General features: G+C 37.7%; 1 protein-coding gene across 2 annotated transcripts in view; it reads right to left on the reverse strand.

Annotated features, from left to right (window-relative positions):
* Window positions 1–24,197, reverse strand: part of GRB14 (growth factor receptor bound protein 14) — a 133,163-nt gene that overhangs the window by 18,852 nt on the left and 90,114 nt on the right. For both annotated transcript variants that reach the window (XM_060106415.1, XM_060106416.1), the window contains 3 exons: window positions 7,697–7,818; window positions 5,760–5,834; window positions 1,442–1,579 (listed from right to left, as the gene is read on the reverse strand). In XM_060106415.1, the coding sequence (XP_059962398.1) occupies window positions 1,442–1,579; window positions 5,760–5,834; window positions 7,697–7,818 (335 nt within the window). The remainder of the gene's footprint in view (window positions 1–1,441; window positions 1,580–5,759; window positions 5,835–7,696; window positions 7,819–24,197) is intronic.

Consider the following 24,197-nt stretch of genomic DNA (forward strand, 5'->3'; position numbering starts at 1 on the left):
GCACGAACCTGTGTCCCCTGCATCGGCAGGCGGACTCTCAACCACTGCGCCACCAGGGAAGCCCTCTGTCTCTCTAGTTGATTTTTTAAGCTCCCTATGGCCATACTCATCTTCTTACAACATGACCGTTTCACTCTCACTCAAAATTAAAAGATCTGTCCATGTCCTCACCTGAAGAAACTGTGAATGTGACCTGTTTTGCAAAGGGGCCTTTGCAGATGTAATTAAGCTAAGGATCTAGAGATGACATCTTCCTAGATTATCTGGGTGGGCTCTAAATCCATGGAAAGTGTCCTTATCAGAGACACACAGAGAAAGGAGAAGGCTGTGTGAAGACAGAGGCAGAGACTGGAGTTAGGCAGCCACAAGCAAAGGGACACCTAGGGCCATCACTAGCCAAGACAGAAAATCCTACTAAAAATTTAAAGGATCAAATATTGAGAATGAGAAATAAATAATGAACATTTTCAGCATAAAAGAAAAATATGAATTTTCAGATTGAATGTGTATGTTAAGAATCAAGCAAGGTATGTATAGCAGAATATATTTGAACATACCTAGAAATATGGCAGGAAAATGACTAAATACCAATGATGATAATAAAATTTGAAAAAGAGCCAAAGAAAAATGACAGATTACCCATAAAGAAGCAACAGCGTTGTCACTGACAAAACAGATGCATGAACATAGAATTAAACTCTCATGAAAACTCTCAAAAGTAGTTTTACTTGAAGGAAATCGATGCATTGCATAAAATGTCAAGACATAAAACACAGGCATATGGCATAGTAGGCAACAACTAGACTACATAGAAACAGATTACATAGCGCTAGTGCTAAGGGAATTACATTCATAAGTGATTATGTATGTGTGTATGAACATCTGCACAGGAATGTCTATGTAACTGTATACATAGGTATACATAAGCAAGCACACACATACATCCACCCCTGATCATAACATGATAACTTTCTCTAGGAATTCATAATCTAGGTGAAGAGACAAAACTAACACACACAAAGTAATTAATAAGCAGTTACAGACTCAGCTGAGTGTTACTAACTGCATCAACAGAAGTTCAGAGGTGGGCAAGGTCAGTAGTATGACCTGGGTAAAAAGAAAAGATGTGAACTCTGTTGGGCTTCAAAATCCCAGCCTTGATAGGAAGAATGGGGGTAGATTCAGAGTGGGGGAGAAATGGGCAAGGAATGTGGTACTGAAACAAGAGCATCCAGATGGTATCAAAGGATGTATATTGAAACTAGTGGGAAATAAAGCTGAATAATGAGTTTTTAAATGGATTATGGCAAACGTTTGGAATCTAAAAAAAATTACCAACTATTGACATCATGCAATAAGATAATGAATAAAACAAAGTAAAACCCATTTTAACTTACAACTTCCATATAATTCATGGCACATAATTGATATTCCAATTTACCTTTGATGTCCCTTTAGTAGAAAAATATAAACCGGATCTTCTTAAAAGGAAGTAAATCTTTTTCCAGGACTTCTTTCCCTGTTCTTTTGCATGTAAGAAGCCATGGATTTCAGGATATGTGCTTGAACTCAGAAACATCTGGAAGAAAAATCAGACACTCTCATACAGTTTCTGAATCAATGATATTGTAGTTTTATATTTCAAATAGAAATGTACAAAATCAAACAGCATTGATACCACTTATACACCATTACAGAAATAGCGATATATATAACAGAAAATAAATCAGTCTTGTGAAAACCTGAGGCAAGTTCCAAATGAAAATATGCTCACGAAATATATATTCTAAGTGATCAGTACTTAGTCAAACACCAAAATTACAAGCTATTTGAATGTCCACTTGAAAAGCTGAACTTTGTCTACAGAGTTAAGTCCTGATACTTTTCATCCCTGTCTATGATTTTCCTTGAGATTATAGATTGACCTATCAACTTCAACTTCATTATGGTATATGTAAGACCATGATCCGGACTTCCATTATTCAATTATTAAAGAAATTGAGCCAAGTTCACCTCCTCGATGAAGGTCAAGTAAACAATGTCTTTGTCCTCTATGGTTCTCTGTTGTGGGTGGGTATGGGCAGGTTATGTTTTCCAAAGAGAACTGCAACAATATCTTTTATTCCACATGCTCTTCTGCAAATGTGATCCTGCCACTGAACCAAGAGGTGAAGTTTCTCCACCCCCTTGAATCTGGTCAAGGCTTGTGACTGCTCTGACCAATAGGATATGGCGGGAGGGACAGGCTGCCGTTCTAACTGTAGTCCCTTAACTAGCCTGATGGCTTCCACTCCTTAACTCTTGGAAGCTAACTTTCATATAAGAAACGTGACTACCCTGAGATGGCTATGTGGTGAGAAGCACAACGCAACTGGAAAAGCCTTGGAAAATGACACACCATGTGGAGAGAGAGAGAGAGAGAGAGAGAGGCCAAGGAGTACCAGACACATGTAGTGAAAAGCTATCTTAGAAGAAGCGGATCCACAATCCCTTTGGGAGTCAATGTGCCTCAGAGACCCATCCAGCTAAACCCTTCCCAAATACCAACCTACAAAACTGTTGACAAAATATGAGTGGGTACTTAAGCCATTAAGATTTAGAATAGTTTGTTACCCAGTGATAATTAACTGAGACAGCAGGCATGTGTTGGTCAGGAAATTGAGAATGAAAAGGAATAGCTCTGAGTGGCTGTGCTCAGCATCCTTAATAAGACAGTGGAAATGCATTAGTGTCTCGCTAAAAGAAGGAAACAGAAATCCCTATGAATAAACGAATGCAAAATGTTAAAACTGAAACTAAGAGAAAATATTAGCTAAACCAACGTAACATAGTTTTAAAAGGCTATTCGGGGAAATGCTGAGAGTAGATAATGTTTTTTAAGTAAATTAATAAAAAAACTTTTCATTTAATGAGTCACAGATATTAATTAATTGACATGCAAAGCAGGCAAGTAGATTTTCTAGTTTGAGTGCTTTCCAAGTTATTAAACCAAACCAATTAAATTTTAAAAAGGGAGTCATAGAGGTCACACTAGAAAAAGAAGGAACGTTGTAAAAAGTGGAAACATTGCCTCAGTGGAGAGAAGAGGAGGTCAGGGGCACGTGCAGGACTATCTGATTCCAAAGCTATGACTTTTCTTGTTTTTATAATTTAACATTAAAGTGATATAACTAAATTATAGGAGAATTTGGGAAAGGAGGCAGAAGAAAAACTCCAATCCACCACCCTGTCATAATCCAAAGGCAAAGTATAAAGAGGCGTGAGAGCTAGGGGTGCTAGGGCACTGCCGCTGCTGCCATTCACCCTAACATTCTACAGGGTGTCTATGACAACCTGGTAGCATATAAGTAGCTCTTAGAGAAATCCTGAGGCTAATCATATTTCTAAAATATTTTGAAGCAAAAAATGAAATAAACCTATTACAAATAAAAAGCCCATGGAAAACAAATTTGTGATACCCAATATATTTACCAGTATGTTCAAATACCAATATATTTAAGTAATATCTATACTGGAACTATTAAAAGTTTTCTTCATTAAAGATCAGAGACTATTCAGTGGGTTCGGGGATGCCTGGTGTTTAGATCAAACAGCAACCATTATAATGACATTGCTCACCATTAACCTGTTAACAAGTATAGTATCAAATATAAAATAATGGAAAATTTTTTATTGTAATGAAAATGTCTTAAGAAAATTACAGCCTACAGCCATTGCCAGTTTGTAAGAAATGAGCTCAATAGATGCAAAACTAAGGAAGTTTTAAATTAAATAACTAGTTTTTTTTTTTTTTGCGGTACGCGGGCTTCTCACTGCTATGGCCTCCCCCGTCGCGGAGCATAGGCTCCGGATACGCAGGCTCCAGACGCGCAGGCCCAGTGGCCATGGCCCAGCCGCTCCGTGGCATGTGGGATCCTTCCGGACCGGGGCACGAACCCGTGTCCCCTGCATCAGCAGGCGGACTCTTAACCACTGCACCACCAGGGAAGCCCATAATTAGTACTCTTAATTCAGCTATTTCATGTTTCAATCAAGTGTTTCCATCATAGATAATATTTCATTTAATTGCTAAATATTTTATCACAAATAGGATTGAGAGCATTTATTATAAAAGTTAACACTAAATATATGTTGGTAAAATGTCTATAATTTACTGGAAATTTTGATTTTTTCAAAGACTAACATGATCTTTAAATACATCACAGAGCAAAACTCTGCAAGTTTCCTTTCATGATACACATTTTTTTTAAACACTTAAAATCCTTTGACAGTTGTTCAAAACTGGGGAGAATAATATAGTTAGGGGTGTTTATTGATTTACAGAATTCTTTATCTAGATTGTGCTCTTTTCTTTTCTTTCCTCTTCTTCTCTTTTCCAACTTTATCTCCAGCAAAAATTAACCACTCAAGTCATACCATCCAAAATCTGGACATGTATAAATATGGACCTCACTAAATAGACATTTCTCCAAAGAAGACATACAGATGGCACATGAAAAGATGCTCAACATCATTAATTATTAGAGAAATGAAAATCAAAGCTACAATGAGGTATCACCTCACACTGGTTAGAATGGCCATCATCAAAAAGTCTACAAATAATAAATGCTGGAGAGGGTGTGGAGAAAAAGGAACCCTCCTACACTGTTGGTAGGAATGTAAATTGGTACAGCCACTATAGAGAACAGTATGGAGGTTCCTCAGAAAACTAAAAATAGAGCTACCATATGATCCTGCAATCCCATTCCTGGGCATATATCCGGAAAAAACCATAACTGGAAAAGACACATGCACCCCAGTGTTCACTGCAGCACTATTTACAATAGCCAAGACATGGAAGCAACCTAAATGTCCACTGACAGATGAATGGATAAAGAAGATGTAGTATATTTATACAATGGAATATTATTTAGCCATATAAAAAGAATGAAATAATGCCATTTTCAGCAACATGGATGGACCTAGAGATTATCCTACTAAGTGAAGTAAGCCAGACAGAGAAAGACAAATATCATATGATATCACTTATATTAGAATCTAAGGAAAAAAAATACAAATGAACTTATATACAAAACAGAAATAGACCCACAGACATAGAAAACAAACTTATGGTTACCAAAGGGGAAGGGGGAGGATAAATTAAGAGTTTGGGATTAATATATACATACTACTATATATAAAATAGATAACCAGGGCTTCCCTGGTGGTGCAGTGGTTGAGAGTTCGCCTGCCGATGCAGGGGACGCGGGTTCGTGCCCCGGTCTGGGAAGATCCCACATGCCTCGGAGCAGCTGGGCCCGTGGGCCATAGTCGCTGAGCCTGCACGTCCGGAGCCTGTGCTCCGCAACGGGAGAGGCCGCAACAGTGAGAGGCCCGCATACCGCAAAAAAAACAAACAAACAAACAAAAAAAACAGATAACCAACAAGGACCTACTGTATAGCTAAGAGAACTATACTCAATATTTTGTAATAACCTATAAGGGAAAAGAATCTGAAAAAACAATAACTCTATATGTGTTTATCACTTTGCAGTACACCTGAAACTAACACAACATTGTAAATCAACTATACTTCAATTTAAAAAAAGAATATTGTCAACTCTCATGAAGTAAAAAAAAAAAAAAAGACATGGAAATGCAAGATAAATGAGTATATCTACTTATAAAATTAGAAAAATAAATAAATAAGTAAATAAGGACCTTACAGTTTCCCTTCATTATTTAGTACTTACATATTTTAATGAAAATATATATTTTACCTGCAAAATCTGTGTGGGGGATATTTCACCATTGGTTTCAGTTGCAAAAGACACCATATGCTCTGGAAAAAAATACTGACGAAAAGATACATGTTATATTATCCCAAAGCTGTGCCAGAAAAGATTGAACTATGACCAACACAGTAATCTAAAGCAAAAGCTCTTTAAATCAGTGTGTTGAAAATTCACCCAAAGCACTTTTAAAAATGCCAGTCCCTGACTCTACCCACAGGTATCTTAATGAGAAGGTAGGAGCAGGGCCCAAAGACTAGCCAAACACCCTCAGATGGTGCTGATACACAGAGATCCACGTACCTCCAGTTACAAACACTGCCCTCAGGCTGGCAGTGTGCAAGCTCCCATATGTCTTCCCTGAGTCCTGCAACCACTCTAGCAGGTACTGAAGGACTATCAGCTCCATTTTATAAAGTCAAGGCTCAAGAAGTAAAGGATATATATACCCAAGGTCACAGCCCATAGAATAGAGGAACAAGGAGTTAAACTAGAGGGCCAGGAAGCTAAAATGACAGTCTTTTCTACCTACTATCTTTCCAAACCTGTTTAATCATAAAATTCACCCAGGAAAGCTGTTTAAAAATAGAAATTCCCAGGCTCTTTCCTGGAGTGTCTGATTCAGTAGGTCAGGGTAGGACCTGGATCCTGTAGTTTTAACAACCACTATCCCCTTCCCCAGGGAGTTTTTATGATCAGGCAAGTTTAGGAAAATATATGCCACTATACTTCCTTTAGGACAGGGTTTTTGAAGCGTAGTTCTATTAATGTTGGTCTAATAGCGCTGTGTTGGGGGGACTGTCCTGTGCATTGCAGGACGTTTAGAGCATTCCTGGCCTCCACCCACTAGCAGCACCCCCATCCCCCCAGTATGACAACCAAAAATGTCTCCAGACATTACCACATCACCCCCCAGTTGAGAACCACTACTCTAAGTCTACAAAATGAATCTACAGCCTTGTTTAAATTAAAAAAAAAAACAACTAAAACTGAGCATTAAACCCTATGTCTTCAACTATGACTTTAAAATTCTTGCTTTTAATAAAGATTCATAATAAGAAAACAGTTTTCTTTCTAATTCTAATTCTATTTAATTTTTATTAGGACTCGTATTTTCTTTGTCAAAGATCATCCCACTATGTTTCTATTAATAAGTTCAAATAAAAGAGAGCGTAAGAGGTCTTTCAGGGTTTGAAAATATTCTATTATGGTGTGTATCATATATTTTTCATAAAGTATCATTTCAATCCAATTATCCAAAACAGTGTAAAAATATGCTACAGCTGCAGAGTCAAAAACAATTTAAAATAATGAGCCCAGAGGCTATTCTGACTTCTCTAGATCACTAGTCTTCATTAGAATGTGACATACATTTACTTTCTTTTAAAAAGAATTATAATGAAAGTAGTATTTACTAGATAATGCACTGGTCTTTATCTCATTTCTACTTAGCTCAATTATTGCGCTGAAAACAAAATAGTTTGGAACAGCAAGATGCATGTCAATCTAAACTTCTGGCTAAGTTTCAACACTCCCAACAAACATAAATCTGTTTTTCCTTTAGAATTTTTCTTATTTAATTTCCTAAATTCTGTGAAAAGAGTTAAACCATAATATTTTAGAACCTGCTTGGAGATATCTAATAATTCCCCAAATCAAATGTAGTTTTTTTTTTCTTAAAACGCAAGAAAAGAAGCAATAGTGCCCCAAAACCATGTATATGAACTTCTGTGATGATGTTGGCTAATCACTGTTAGAGTAAGAAGAAGTGTGACTATAATTTTAAAGGGCCAGAATTCTTACCTACAGTTTATCAAATAGGGACTTGTATTTTATCCATAGTGACATTTTTCTTCACATAAAATAAAATAAAATTTAACTAAACTCATTCATTTTCTATAACTATTAATGGGGATTTCACTTACCATTGGGTTTTTAAAGAATTCATATTTGGCATAATTTTTTCTAAAGTATAGCTTATTTTCTTCTTCCATTCCCCAGTTAGATAGCACTTCAATCACCAGCTCGTGGTCTTCTATTGTTCTTTCTGTAAAGAATGTTCCAGTGAGCATGTCAACAGATAGATGGATGGATGGATGGATAGAAAGATAGACAGGTAGGTAGACAAATAAACATATGGACATATATATCCATACAAATATATAAAATATATTATGTACATATCTTTATTAAACATAGAAAATTTCAACTCAATTCTGGAATAATCAGATTGGTAAAATTTTCATTAATTTTGAATTAGTAATGTTGATTTTCATACCAAAGCAGACTGTAACCCGAAGAGAAAAATGACATAAAATATCACAATGCACTTTTTACTAATTCTCAATCTCCTTTTATTGCTATGTAAATTCTAAGTTTGATAACAAAACTGCATTAAGAATATGGGAACTATTCTTTTTCTCCGACTCATCATGGTGCCAAAATTAAAATATTTGCCTCAAGGTTGAACAATTCATCCCATTAAGAGCTGAAAAAATTTGACAGGTTCACTAGGCGTTTAAGACATATAATCTGGATAGTTGAGAAAAACTGAAATAAATGCTTTAAAAAGAAAATTTTAATGCAAGGACATACAATTTTTTAAGAAACCTGATTTCTTGTGGCACTTTTTACTTTCAAAACTAATGTTCAGGCAAATGTAGTTTGTATTACCGATGAAGATAATTAGACAGGGTGGGAAGGCACTTAGGAGGAAAGGCACTTAAATGAAAAAAGCAATGGCAACTTTAAAGAGGTGAACATACCATGCAAATTTCCTATTTTAATAAGAAACTGTGATGTTCATAGCGGTACTATTCATAATAGCCCCAAACTGGAAACTACCCAAATGCCTATCAACGTGAGAATGAATAAATAAACTGTGTAAAGGACACAATGGAATATATACTACAATAACACACAACTGCATGGATGAATTCCACAAACATAATACTAAATGAAAGAAGTCAGACACAAAGAGTACATACTACATGATTCCACTTATATAAGTTCAACACAGATACAATAAATCTATGGTGTTAGAAATCAAGATAATAGGGATAGTGGGTGAGTGAGCAGGGGCATGAGGGAACCACTGGGGGTGAGAAATATTCTGTTTCTTAATCTGGGTGTTGGATACTCAGGTAGAAACAATATCTGAGAATTCACCAAGTTGTCCACCTTTGTTCCCTTATGTTAAGGTATGTCATACTTCAATAAAAGGTTAAAGAAAAGTGACTGTGAAATTATTAATGCAAAATAAGAAATGGAGAACAGCCAAATAAGAAATATAGAAATCTCCTGCTTTTTTAGGTACTTCTAGGACCTTTTTGAAAAGTATCTATGTCTCAGAAATTAAATACTCAGGAGTAATCTGTGACCTACAGCACCCAAATCCTTGAAAGTAATGTCACACTTAAATAGAAGCTTATTCATCTGAAAGGGAGTTCTTGTAAGAGTGCTGAATGAATATATGAATAAGAATGAGTTGGAGCTAAGTGTGTATCAGCACTCCCGGGTTCTGTTCCTAATTCAGATTGCTCTTTTTTGGCCTCATTGACTAGCTCTGGTAGCTCCTTCTCCCACCTAAGATGCAGTCCTTGGCTGGACTCTTTTTTTTCTCCTCTCTCAACTAATTAACTCTCCCCTCTTCAGCCATTATGTCTGTCAAGTTCCCTGAAGTGAAATCTCCAGCTACAGTTGCTTTCACTAGCACTCCAATCCTAACTGCTAGACTTTCCACCACTTCAAACATAATCTATCTAAAACCGAAGTTCAGTACGGTGGTCCCTCCAAATATTAAACAACTCCAGCAATCCAACTTCTGAGTTCGTAACCAAAAGAAGTGAAAGCAGGGACTGGAACAGATACTTGTACAACAATGTCCATTGTAGCGTCATTCACAATAGCCAGAAAGTAAAAACATCCTAATGTCCATCAACAAGTGAATGGATAAACAAAATGTAGTAAAGACATTCCGTGGAATATTTAGCCTTAAAAAGGAATGAAATTCTGACCCATGTTACAACATGGATGAACCTTAAAGATATTACACTATGTAAAATAAGACAGACACAAAAGAAAAAACATTATATGATTCCATTTACGTGAGGTACCTAGAGCAGACAAATTCATAGAGACACAAAGTAGAATGGTGGTTGTCAAGGACCGGGGTGTGGGAAGAACGAGGAGTTATTGTTTAATGGGTTCAGGGTTTCAGTATGAGAAGATAAAAATGTTCTGGAGATGGATGGGGGTGATGGTTGTACAACAATATAAATATAAATAAATGTACATAATGCCAGTGAACTTTACCCTTCAAATGAATGAAATGGTAAATTTTATGTAATAAACATTCTACCCAAATTTGTAAAAAATGTAAAAAAATGAAACAATGATCTTCCTTTTTCTCTCTCAAACTGCTTTTTCCTAAATTTTCCAATGTCCATTACAACTTTCTCTATGTCCACTCCAATGTCCTCCAGTTGTTACCCCAGATATCAGACTCTTTGTCCGAGTGCCTCTCACACAACCAACAACCCCCCCACCCATTCCCACTATCACCATTCCCATTTAGACCTTCACTTTTTCCTAACTAATCTCCAAACCTCTGTTTTTCTCATTCTTCCAATCCAACCTGGACCCTGATATCACAGGAAACCTCATAAAACATTTGTATCAATGTGACCCCCGCTCAAAAACTTGTCCAATTCCTACTTGTTGTGAGATAAATCCATATAGTCTGGCAGTTTTAACTTATTCATTCATCTATCCATTCGACAAATATTTATTGAAGGCCTACCATGTGTCAGACAGTCTTGTGGGGCTTGGAATTTTGTAGTGAACAAGACAGTCAGAAGTCATTGCCTCATGGAGCTTCAATTCTAATGGGAAGACATGGACAATAAATCATGTAAATCATGTAAATCTTAAAAGGTGGCAATAAACACTATAGAGAAAAATGGATCAGGGAGGAGGGAAAAAGGAGGGCACAAAGGAAAGGAATCCATTTTGAACATAAGACTACTCTGAGCTGACTTACGTTTTCATTGGATCACACTGGATGCTGAGTGGATAACTGATTTCAAAAGGCTTAAGGGTAGAAACAGGAAGACCATCTAGCAGAATATTGCAATTAACAAGGGGAGATGATGTGGCCTGGATGAGAGTGGCAGCATGTAAGAAGTAGACAGAATCTGTGTGTATTCTGAAGATAGAGCCAACAGGATTTGTTGACAAGTTGGATGTGGAGTGAAAGAGAGGGGGCAATGAAGGAAGACACCAAGATTCTTGGCTTAAGCATTTGGAAGGACTACTGCCATTAAGGAGCTAAGAAGACTGTAAGAGAAGCAGTTTGCAGGGAGATCCAGCAGTCACCAAGATATCGAGTGGGAAGTTGCATCCATAACAATCTTTATTATCCTTACTTTTGTTTACTTCTCACACAACCCCAACTGATAATTTTCAGTCTTATGAAGCATAGGTTCACATTATTAAATATACTATGCACTACGCACTGTATCTGTATTTATTGCAACCACAGTGGGAGAAAATTGCAAGGTATTAAGCAATATGTCTGCTTATTTGTTTTACCAACCTGTGTTTCACTGTACCCATCACCTATCTCTACCAGTAAGGAAACAGCATATGTTCTGCCCTTAAGATAAACTATACAGAGAGGAAAAAATGACAGAGATGCACTCTCTTTACTTTTGAGTTTCAAATTAGACTTTATCAATCTTTGACAAATATGATCACTTGGGGAGAATAATGGCCAGCCAATCCTCCACTGACTCATACAGGGATGCACCCTCTGTCCTCTGGGAAAGGATCTGGAATTAAGGGGTTAGTGGAGGAAAGGGTGGAGTGGAGACTGAGAGGGGGCTAGATAGTAACTGGAAGGTTTAGGTCACAGTGACCCTATATCCTGCCCCTTCTGGAACTAGGACCCTTTCAGGATGAGCAGTTGATGTTGATAAAATCCCAGGTAAGTTTAATGGTGGTGTGTGGTTCAAACCAAAGAGTAGCCTTAGGAGGCTGCTACCCTCAAGTAGAAGCCCTGCATCTAATATGGTGGAAAAGCAATAGCTAAGTGCAATGCTGAGGAAGATGAGTCCATAGCATCCAAGTATGAGGAAAGAGCACTGCAGAACCAAGTCCTCCAGAAGAAGTGTGGAAGGGCTAAGAGAAGACCATGAATTTAGGGGGCTTTATGATACAGGCAATAAGCTTGAGAGAAATAAGAGTTTCTAGAACACGAAGAGAAGAGTTGGATAGAAGTTAGACAAATACCCTTCCTGGGACTTAAATGCCCCACCAGAGTGTTGAAAGAGTGAAAGTAGGTCTTAGCTTTCAATTGAGTGCATCTTAAACCTGTATGTAACTCATTTATATAATCTGAATTGATTATTTACCCCAACAAGACTATAACAACCCGTAAAGCAAACCAGTAACAGAAGATTAAACTGTCTGCCATTAAGAGGTCAGGAGACTCAGAGTTAGAAATTAATTCAAGTTATAGAAATAAAGGAAGTTACATCTCTGCATATCTCAATCTGAGACCTTTTTCATTACTGTATTTAATTCTTATAATATCTGCAGTAAGCTGAATATGGCCCCAAAGACATCAGGTCCTAATCTTTGGAATCTGTAAATGTTACCTTATATGGCAAAGCATTTGCAGATGTCATTAACTGAAAGATATTAAGATGAGGAGATTATCCAGGATTACAAAGGTGGGCCCTAAATCCAAACACAAGTATGCTTTTAGGAGACAGAAGGAGATCTGACAGAGAAAGAAGAGGAAAGGGCAATGTGACCGCAGAGGCAGAGACTCAAGTGATGCTACCACAAGCCAAGGAATAATGGCAGCCACCAGAAGCTCAAAGAGGAGAGGAACAGCCTCCTCATAAAGCCCCTGGAAGGAGTGTGGCCCTGCCAACACCTTGATTTCAGCCCGGTGAAATTAATTTTCGACTTCTCACCTCCAGAACTGTTAAAAGATGACATTTCTATTGGTTTAAGCCAGCAGTAATTTGTTACAGCAGCCTTAGGAAACTAAGAGGATAACCTAAAGAGCAAATTCTATTCCCATTTTACAGATGGCAAACGTCTCAGGATTTGAATGGCTGCCACATGTCTGACCCCAAGTCTCTGCTCCTTCCTCTGCACAGCACTGCCTCTGCCTTCACTACAGTTCCCACTGGAAGGGCATCCCCTGTTTATATCCTGCTCATTCTTTCTGTATCGGCTCAAATCTCTCTCACATTCCTCAGTTCTCAAGATTTGATTGCCTCAAATTCTTTTAGCGTGAAATGTGTTCGATACCTATTTGCTAATTAATTGAAAACAAACAACCACATTTTGAGTGTAAGGGGAAAGAATTTAACAGGCAATATTTCAAATTATTATCAATCTTAACCTCACATGAAAGTAACATAAATCATTTGAATTTGGATTACATCAAAAAAGAAAATAAAACAAAGAATGGAAAAACCAAGCCGCATTTGAACAGCTATGACAAATGTGTCACAAAAAAACTAGTGTAATATGTGTAGTCCCAAAAAAGCAGCAGTCTAGTTGAGGTTTTGTTGGCTACACACAAATAAAGCCCAGCATACCAATCTACAATGAAAAAATAAGGGATACAATATTTGCAGAAAATTTCATAGAACTATAACACCAAATACTTAAATAATGCAATTACTAGCATCAGGAAAATAGCCTGGTAATCTTAAGCAGAAAAATGTCTTCAAATAAAGCTGGCTAAAACTAGAGTAAGTGGGAAAGCAAAAGACATATTTCCCATTCCTTCACAGAAGATTTCTGGCACTATTCTATTGAAAATTCAGAAAACATGTAAAAAGCAAAATCCAGAGGATCAAATGCAGCTACAGGTTTTCACCTCTTACACTCATCTCGTAATGGAGATAAAACTTACTTATTATAGAATCTGGCTTTTTAAAATATTAAATAATTTTTTTACATTTATATATCACCATCCCCATTTAGATGTTCTGTCATAAATACCATCCCCCAACCAAGTCTCATTATGTTAAAGGATTAATGCTACAATAACCCAAAGAGAGACTGGTTCAAGATGGCAGAGTAAAAGGATGTGCTCTCACTCCCTCTTGCGAGAGCACCGGAATCACAACTAACTGCTGAACAATCATTGTCAGGAAGACACTAGAACTCACCAAAAAAGATACCCCATATCCAAAGACAAAGGAGAAGCCACAATGAGATGGGAGGAGGGGCGCAATCACAATAAAATCAAATCCCATAATTGCTGGGTGGTGACTCATAAACTGGAGAGCTCTTATACCACAGAAGGCCACCCACTGGAGTGCAGGTTCTGAGCCTCATGTCAGGCTTCCCAACCTGGGGATCTGGCAACAGGAGGAGGAATTCCTAAAGAATCAGACTCTGAAGCCTAGCAGGATTTGATTGCACTTCGACAGGACTGGGGGAAACAGAGACTCCACTCTTGGAGGGCACACACAAAGTAGTGTGCACATCGGGACCCAGGGGAAAGAGCAGTGACCCAATAGGAGAGTGAACCAGACCTACCTGCTAGTGTTGGAGGGTCTCCTGTAGAGGCAGGGGTGGCTGTGTCTCACCGTGAGGACAAGGACACTGGCAGCAGAAGTTCTGGGAAGTACTCCTTGGCGTGAGCCCTTCCAGAGCCCACCATTATCCCCACCAAAGAACTCAGGTAGGCTCCAGTGTTGGGTCGCCTCAGGCCAAACAAACAACAGGAAGGGAACCCAGCCCCACCCATCAGCACACAAGCAGACTAAAATTTTAGTGAGCTCTGCCCACCAGAGCAACACCCAGCTCTACCCGCTACCATCAGGAAACCGGCACAAGCCTCTTAGATAGCCTCATCCACCAGAGGGCAGACAGCAGAAGCAAGAAGAACTACAATCCTGCAGCCTGTGGAACAAAAACCACATTCACAGAAAGATAGACAAGATGAAAAGGCAGAGGGCTATGTACCAGATGAAGGAACAAGATACAACCCCAAAAAACAACTAAATGAAGTGGAGACAGGCAATTTTCCAGAAAAAGAATTCAGAATAATGAAGATGATCCAGGACCTTGGAAAAAGAATGGAGGCAAAGATCAAGAAGATGCAAGAAATGTTTAACAAAGACTTAGAAGAACTAAAGGACAAAGAAACAGAGATGAACAATACAATAATTGAAATGAAAAATACACGAGAAGGAATCAATAGCAGAATAACTGAGGCAGAAGAATGGATAAGTGACCTGGAAGACAGAATGGTGGAATTCACTACTGTGGAACAGAGTAAAGAAAAAAGAATGAAAAGAAATGAAGACAGCCTAAGAGACCTCTGGGGCAACATTAAACACACCAACATTTGCATGACAGGGGTCCCAGAAGGAGAAGAGAGAAAGAAAGGACCCGAGAAAATATTTGAAGAGATTATAGTTGAAAACTTCCCTAAATTGGGAAAGGAAATAGCCACCCAGGTCCAGGAAGCACAGAGACTCACAAACAGGATAAACCCAAGGAGAAACACACCGAAACACATAGTAATCAAATTGCCAAAAATTAAAGACAAAGAAAAATTATTGAAAGCAGCAAGGGAAAGATGACAAATAACATACAAGAGAACTCACATAAGGTTACCAGCTGATTTCTCAGCAGAAACTCTGCAAACCAGAAGGGAGTGGCATGACATATTTAAAGTGATGAAAGGGAAGAACCTACAACCAAGATTACTCTACCCAGCAATGATCTCATTCATCTCGATGGAGAAATCAAGCTTTACAGACAAGCAAAAGCTAAGAGATTTCAGCACCACCAAACCAGCTCTACAACAAATGCTAAAGGAACTTCTCTAAGAGGGAAACACAAGAGAAAAAAAGGACCTACAAAAACAAACCCAAAACAATTAAGAAAATGGTCATAGGAACATACATATCGATAATTACCTTAAACGTGAATGAATTACATGCTCCAACCAAAAGACAGAGGCTTGCTGAATGGATACAAAAACAAGACCCATATATATGCTGTCTACAAGAGACCCACTTCAGATCGAGGGACACATATAGACGGAAAGTGAGGGGATGGAAAAAGATATTCCATGCAAATGGAAATCAAAAGAAAGCTGGAGTAGCAATACTCATATCAGATAAAATAGACTTTTAATATTACAGGAGACAAGGAAGAACACTACATAATGATCAAGGAATCAATCCAAGAAGAAGATATAACAATTATAAATATATAGGCACCCAACATAAGAGCACCTCAATACATAAGGCAACTGCTAACAGGTATAAAAGAGGAAATTGACAGTAACACAATAATAGTGGGGGACTTTAACACCTCACTTACACCTATGGACAGATCATCCAAACAGAAAATTACTAAGAAAACACAAGCTTTAAATGACACAATAGACCAGATAGATTTAACTGATATTTTTAGGACATTCCATCCAAAAACAGTTTACACTTTCTTCTCAAGTGTGCATGGAACATTCTCCAGTATAGATCATATCTTGGGTCACAAATCAAGCTCAGTATATTTGAGAAAACTGAAATCATATCAAGCATCTTTTCTGACCACAACGCTATGAGATTAGAAATCAATTACAGGAAAAAAAGTAAAAAACACAAACACATGGAGGCTAAACAGTACTTTACTAAATAACCAAGAGATCACTGAAGAAATCAAAGAGGAAATCAAAAAATACCTAGAGACAAATGACAATGAAAACACGATGATCCAAAACCTATGGGGTGCAGCAAAAGCAGTTCTAAGAGGAAAGTTTATGGCAATACAAGCCTACCTCAAGAAACAAGAAAAATCTCAAACAATCTAAACTTACACCTAAAGGAACTAGAGAAAGAAGAACAAACAAAACTAAAGTTAGCAGAAAGAAAGAAATCATAAAGATCAGAGCAGAAATAAATGAAATAAAAACAAAGAAAACAATAGCAAAGATCAATAAAACTAAAAGCTGGTTCTTTGAGAAGATAATCAAAATTGATAAACCATTAGCCAGACTCATCAAGAAAAAGAGGGAGAGAACTCAAATCAATAAAATTAGAAATGAAAAAGAAGTTACAACAAACACCGCAGAAATACAAAGCATTCTAAGAGACTACTACAAGCAACCCTATGCCAATAAAATGGACAGCCTGGAAGAAATGGAAAAATTCTTAGAAAGGTATAACCTTCCAAGACTGAACCAGGAAGAGAAAATATGAACAGCCAATTACAATTGATGAAATTGAAACTGTGATTAAAAATCTTCCAACAAACAAAAGTCCAGGACAGATGACTTCACAGGTGAATTCCATCAAACATTTAGAGAAGAGCTAACACCCATCCTTCTCAAACTCTTCTAAAAAATTGCAGAGGAAGGAACACTCCCAAACTCATTCTATGAGACCACCATCACCCTGATACCAAAACCAGACAAAGATACAACAAAAAAAGAAAATTATAGACCAATATCACTGATGAATATAGATGCAAAAATCCTCAACAAAATACTAGCAAACAGAATCCAACAACCCATTAAAAGGATCATCCACCATGATCAAGTGGGATTTATCCCAGGGATGCAAGGATTCTTCAGTATACGCAAATCAATCAATGTGATACACCATATTAGCAAATTGAAGAATAAAAACCATGTGATCATCTCAATAGATGCAGAAAAAGCTTTTGACAAAATTCAACACCCATTTATGATAAAAACTCTCCAGAAAGTGGGCATAGAGGGAACCTACCTCAACATAATAAAGGCCTTATACAACAAACCCACAGCAAAGAGCATTCTCAATGGTGAAAAACTGAAAGCATTTCCTCTAAGATCAGGAACGAGTAAGGATGTCCACTCTCACCACTATTATTCAACATAGTTTTGGAAGTCCTAGCCATGGCAATCAGAGAAGAAAAAGAAATAAAAGGAATACAAATTGGAAAAGAAGAAGTAAAACTGTCACTGTTTGCAGATAACACGATACTATACATAGAGAATCCTAAAGATGCCACCAGAAAACTTACTAGAACTAATCAATGAATTTGGTAAGGTTGAAGGCTACAAAATTAATGCACAGAAATCTCTTTCATTCCTATACACTAATGATGAAAAACCTGAGAGAGAAATTAAGGAAACACGCCCATTTACCATTGCAACAAAAAGAATAAAATACCTAGGAATAAACCTACCTAGGGAAACAAAAGACCTGTATGCAGAAAACTGTAAGACACTGTTGAAAGAAGTTAAAGATGATACAATGGAGAGATATACCATGTTCTTGGATTGGAAGAATCAATATTGTGAAAATGACTATATTACCCCAAACAATCTACAGATTCAGTGCAATCACTAACAAATTACCAATGGCATTTTTTTACAGAACTAGAACAAAAAATCTTAAAATTTGCATGGAGACACAAAAGACTCCAAATAGCCAAAGCAGTCTTGAGGAAAAAAAACGGAGCTGGAGGAATCAGACTCCCTGACTTCAGACTATACTACAAAGCTACAGTAATCAAGACACTATGGTACTGGCACAAAAATAGAAATATAGATCAACAGAACAGGATGGAAAGCCCAGAGATAAACCCACACACCTATGGTCAACTAATCTATGACAAAGGAGGCAAGGATATACAATGGAGAAAAGACAGTCTCTTCAATAAGTGGTGCTGGGAAAATTGGACAGGTACATGTAAAAGAATGAAATTAGAACAATCCCTAACACCATACACAAAAATAAACTCAAAATGGATTAGAGACCTAAATGTAAGACCGGACACTATAAAACTCTTAGAGGAAAACATAAGAAGAACACTCTTTGACATAAATCACAGCAAGATCTGTTTTGATCCACCTCCTAGAGTAATGGAAATAAAAACAAAAATAAAGAAATGGGACCTAATGAAACGTCAATGCTTTTGCAAAGCAAAGGAAACTACAAACAAGACAAAAAGACAACCCTCAGAATGGGAGAAAATATTTGCAAGTGAATCGACTGACAAAGGATTAATCTCCAAAATATATAAACAGCTCATGCAGCTCAATATCAAAAAACAAACAACCCAATCCAAAAATGGGCAGAAGACCTAAACAGACATTTCTCCAAAAAAGACATACAGGTGGCCAGGAAGCACATGAAAAGCTGCTCAACATCACTAGTCATTAGAGAAATGCAAATCAAAACTACAATGAGGTATCACCTCACACCAGTTAGAATGGGCGTCATCAGAAAATCTATAAACAAAAAATGCTGGAGAGGGTGTGGAGAAAAGGGAACCTTCTTGCACTGTTGGTGGGAATGTAAATTGATACAGCCACTATGCAGAACAGTATGGAGGTTCCTTAAAAAACTAAAAACAGAATTACCATATGACCCAGCAATCCCACTACTGGGCATATACCCAGAGAAAACCATAATTCAAAAAGACACATGCACCCCAATGTTCACTGCAGCACTATTTACAACAGCCAGGTCATGGAAGCAACCTAAATGCCTATCAACAGACGAATGGATAAAGGAGATGTGGTACATATATACAATGGAATATTACTCAGCCATAAAAAGGAACGAAATTGGGTCATTTGTAGAGACGTGGATGAATCTAGAGACCGTCATACAGAGTGAAGTAGGTCAGAAAGAGAAAAACAAATATGTGGAACCTAGAAAAATGGTACAGATGAACTGGTTTGCAGGGCAGAAATTGAGACACAGATGTAGAGAACAATATATATGGACACCAAGGGGGGAAAGTGGCAGGGGCTGGTGGTGGTTTGATGAATTGGGAGATTGGGATTGACATGTATACACTAATATGTATAAAATGGATAACTAATAAGAACCTGCTGTATAAAAAAGTAAATAAAATAAAATTTAAAAATAAATAAATAAATAACCCAAAGAACCCTAAGAGACTTAACTGATTATCAGCTAATCACATCTTACAGAAAATTTGTGTTTTTTTAAAAATTAACTTATTTATTTATCTATTTATGGCTGCATTGGGTCTTTGTTGCTGCTCATGGGCTTTCTCTAGTTGCGAGAGCAGGGGCTACTGTTCATTGCGGTGCACAGGCTTCTCATTGTGGTGGCTTCTCTTTGTTGTGGAGCACAGGCTCTAGGCACACGGGCTTCAGTAGTTGTGGCTTGCAGTCTCAGTAGTTGTGGCTCAAGGGCTCTAGAGCACAGGCTATGTAGTTGTGGCGCACAGGCTTAGTTGCTCCGTGGCATGTGGGATCTTCCCAGACTAGGGCTCGAACCCGTGTCCCCTGCATTGACAGGCAGATTCTTAACCACTGCGCCACCAAGGAAGTCCCAAAATTTGTGTTTTTTTAAAGTGAAGATATTGAACTAAATACAGACCTTAACAGGGAGGAAGTTCAACAAGAGGATATAAGATGCCTAGATAGATTACTTTGAGAGGAAAAGAAAAATGCTTAAAAGGGAGGTGAAAAGCGGCTGAAGACCAGCTTTGTTTTGCCAAGGACTAAGCATAGTATAAGACATCATCACCAACACCCAAGAAAGGAAAAACAAAACAAACAAAACCCTTGTCTAGATGGCTTCCCATAAACTTTCTCTTGACTCTTCCTCTATAGCCCCATTCTAAAACCAAGCAAACTTTAACCAACTCAGTAATTCTACTAAGTAACTTATATTTTATAATTATCAAAAAAAATTATTAATTCTATATTTAGGGGCTCTTTGCTGTAATGTTTGAAAAAACAATATTAGGAGCTGTCACCCAGAATGAACTCAGAGACTTTTTGAGCCACCATTTGAGAAATGACCCCTGGTAAAATTCAAATAAATTCAACGTGATTTTTTTTTTAAAAACTTACTTTTAAAACTTCATAAATTCATCTAAAATACTATATTAAGATGTATTATTAAAATTTAACAGATACAAGTCTATTTAAAAAGCTTTCTGAAGAATTTTTCAGGGATTGTAAAGTGAATTATTACAATGATCAAATAGCACTCTTACGTAGGTAGAAAAATAGGAGAGAAGCTGTCTTAAATCACTTCAAGACAGCAACCAAAAAGGAGGAAAAAAGGAAAAAAAACCTTCAAAAAGAGTGGGAAAAAAAAGCTTTCTTAAAACAACAAAAGCTTCATATCACTTTAAGTTTTATTTTTGTTTCTGATAGATCAGTGAAGTCTTAAGTTAATAGAATGAAATACTACCAAACAGTGATAACTACACATAATTCTGTTTTCTATTTAATTTTCAGAAACTTTTTCTTTAAAAAAAAAAGAGAGAGAGAAGTTTATTCTGAAACTCTTGATTTAACTTCAAAGTCTTTTAAAAAACCTCAATCCTCCCAGAATGGAAAGTGTTCACCTGTGACCTTCTACCTGGATTTCTTCACTGAATCTACTGAAAGTACAGCGTGAGGATCAAATAGAAACTGGAGTCCCTACTCTTCTCATCACTTGATAAGAGAAGAAACAAAAGTGGCTTTTAGCTCTAATTCACCCAGAAAACAATTCTTTGTATACCTTTGTTACAGGAAACTCCAGGAGACAAATGGTCCTTGTACTTCTCTGTGCTAGGTAGAAACTACATACATTTTGTCAATCTTATTTTCAGATAAAAATGAACAGCCTCTGACCAAGCAAAACAAAAACTGGAGAAGCAAAGAATAAAGCAAGGCTCAATTTCTAAAAGTTTCCTTAACCTAAGAAAACTACTTAATACCAGCAAGATTCCCTGGAAAATTGCCACTGCCACATTCAGCTTCCCAAGTGCAATAATAGGAAAATCTTGACACTAAAGCTGATGGGTATAAAGGCCTTGTGGATCATTCTTCAACAGAGTGAAACAGCCCTCATATTAACTCAGACTCAATGATCACAACGTGTATTCATAGAAAGCCTTATTTTTCCACAGAATGTTTGCATATATATTATCTCAAGCTGACTGTTAATACCTGAAGAGCTTAGAAACAGCTTCCATGAATTCTAAGTTATCCAATGAACCCTTTAAGGACTCAGAGTAAATTTCCATCTGGGCATGGCATGTGATTTCTTTGGCTTCTTTTTCAAGTCTCTTCCTTCTATGTACTTTGTAATCCATCCTTTGAACTACTTGATATAACAACTTACAGTTTAGTATACCGTAGTTCAAAAGCCATTTATTTGTCCTAGACCCTGGGTTACAAAGATGTACATATACAGAGAGTTCCATTGCTTATGGAATTATGGACTAGTTTTAGTAATATGATCACTATAAGACAGTTGCAGAAAATGTTATAGCAGCGTAGAAGATGGGTGCTTGATCCAACTTGGGGCTTCAGGAAGTTGTCTGAACTAAGTCTTTAAAAATCTCTTAATAAGTTTTAAAAATTGTATTTATTTCTTTTTTCCCCTGATTACTAAAATAATACAGTTCCATTACAGAAAATTTGAAAAACACACCCGACAATCACAATCCATCTTTAAAACTGTCAGTCAGGAATAAGCACTTAACATTACAATATTGTCTTTTTCTTTGGGACTATGTGAGTTTATGTGTATATATTTTTCACAGCATTTAGAAAACACTGTACACATATAAACATATATACAATGTTTCCTAAATGCTGTGAAAAATATATACTTTATTCAATCACTGTTACAATCTTACATTTGTCCACATCAGTCTTCAAAGGCAAAACTCCAAAAACATGATTAAAAGCAGCATAACTTACATCCTATTAATATACTGTAATTTATAACATTCCCCTATTATAATAGCATTAGGTTTTATTTTTCTCATTAATTGATACTGTAAATAATCCTGCTTGAACAGCCTTAAATCTGTTTCTTATCCAGATTTGCTTGTTCTCCACACCCACCTATAGTGTGTACCTGTGGGAGCCTCACCTCCCAGGACACAGTTCACCTCTATCACTCCTAGTGCTTCCTGCACCACTCTTTTTTTTGGGGGGGGGATTGGGGGGAGGTTGTAATTTCCTAATGGATGTATGAGAAAAGGTAGTGCCAGCAAGTATGCCAATTGTCTCAAAAAACAACTAGCCTAGGGCTTCCCTGGTGGCGCAGTGGTTGAGAGTCCGCCTGCCGATGTGGGGGACACGGGTTCGTGCCCCGGTCCGGGAAGATCCCACATGCCACGGAGCGGCTGGGCCTGTGAGCCATGGCCGCTGAGCCTGCGCATCCGGAGCCTGTGCTCCGCAACGGGAGAGGCCACAACAGTGAGAGGCCTGCGTACCGCAAAAAAAAAAAAAACAAAACAACTAGCTTCTGAGCAGCCAAAGTCTGTACCCAGGCATATGAGAGAGGCAGGTGTGTCTCCCTACCTGCTCTCAAATGGAAAGGGTGACTCTACTTCATAAGACTGAGTGTGGGATGCCTCCAACTGCTCTTCTATCTCTCCTCTCCCTAGACCGTGGCACTAGGTTAGCTGTCAGTCAGCTTGGACAGCTGAGGGGTTCCATCTTTGTTTTCATAGGAATTTTCAGGAAATGGCTAGCAGTTATTATACAGTTATACTTTATTGCTATTTTTAACTAACATTCCAAGTAAGCCTTGGAAGATGCATAGCAGTTAGCCAGGTAAAGATGGGTGAGAAAGGGCTTCCTGAGAATCTTAACAGCATGAGCAAGGAACCCAAGGAGTAGAAATGCAGGCGACTACAGGCAGTTCTCTAATGTATAAACTTAGAGAAGGGAGGTACAAGACACAAGGCTTGAGGTAGGAAGGGTAGTCAGGTCACAGGTACTACACGCCCTGCAAAGGACCTTGGACCCTAAGGCAAGGTGAATCAAGGTCTGCACTCAGATGAATAACTTTGTTATGACCAGAGTCAAGAGGAAGGACCAACTGTGAGGCTAAAGGAATTCCTGAGAAGAGAGATGATGAGAGCTGAACTCAGGCTATGAGAATACTGAAAAGGAAAAATCAGCTGGACTACAAGGCAGATTTAGTTATGAGCACTCTTTGCTGGCTTCACATTTCCCACCTCCAGCCTTAGTATGCTACCAGAGCACATGTCGCCTTAACCCTCAGGTCAGGGCTACATAAGTCTCGATAGAGAAGGAAGCACACGTCCTAAGGGTTTCACAATTATTTCCGCTGGTGACGAGGGTGGTCACAACTCTGATGGCTGGTAGGTTCCAAACAGCACAGAAAGTACAACTACATATCAGTATCAGTGCCAGACAACAGAAAAAACACTTGTGTTTCTTTTGCAAAGAAGAAAAAAGTGAAGGAGCAGCTTCAAAGTAGGCGGCTGTGAAGTGTTCCCTCACCGCTGCTGTGCATTGCTTCAGTCTTAAAGAGATCATGTGTGTATGGCTGCACATATAAAAATGGTTTCATTAAGAGCCTGCAGTCATTCATTTTGCTTATTAAAGCCACTCCACAATGATACTCACAATAGAAATCTCAGCGG

Source organism: Mesoplodon densirostris, chromosome 8 (genome assembly GCF_025265405.1).
Source record: "Mesoplodon densirostris isolate mMesDen1 chromosome 8, mMesDen1 primary haplotype, whole genome shotgun sequence".
In the NCBI taxonomy this organism is placed as follows: domain Eukaryota; kingdom Metazoa; phylum Chordata; class Mammalia; order Artiodactyla; family Ziphiidae; genus Mesoplodon; species Mesoplodon densirostris.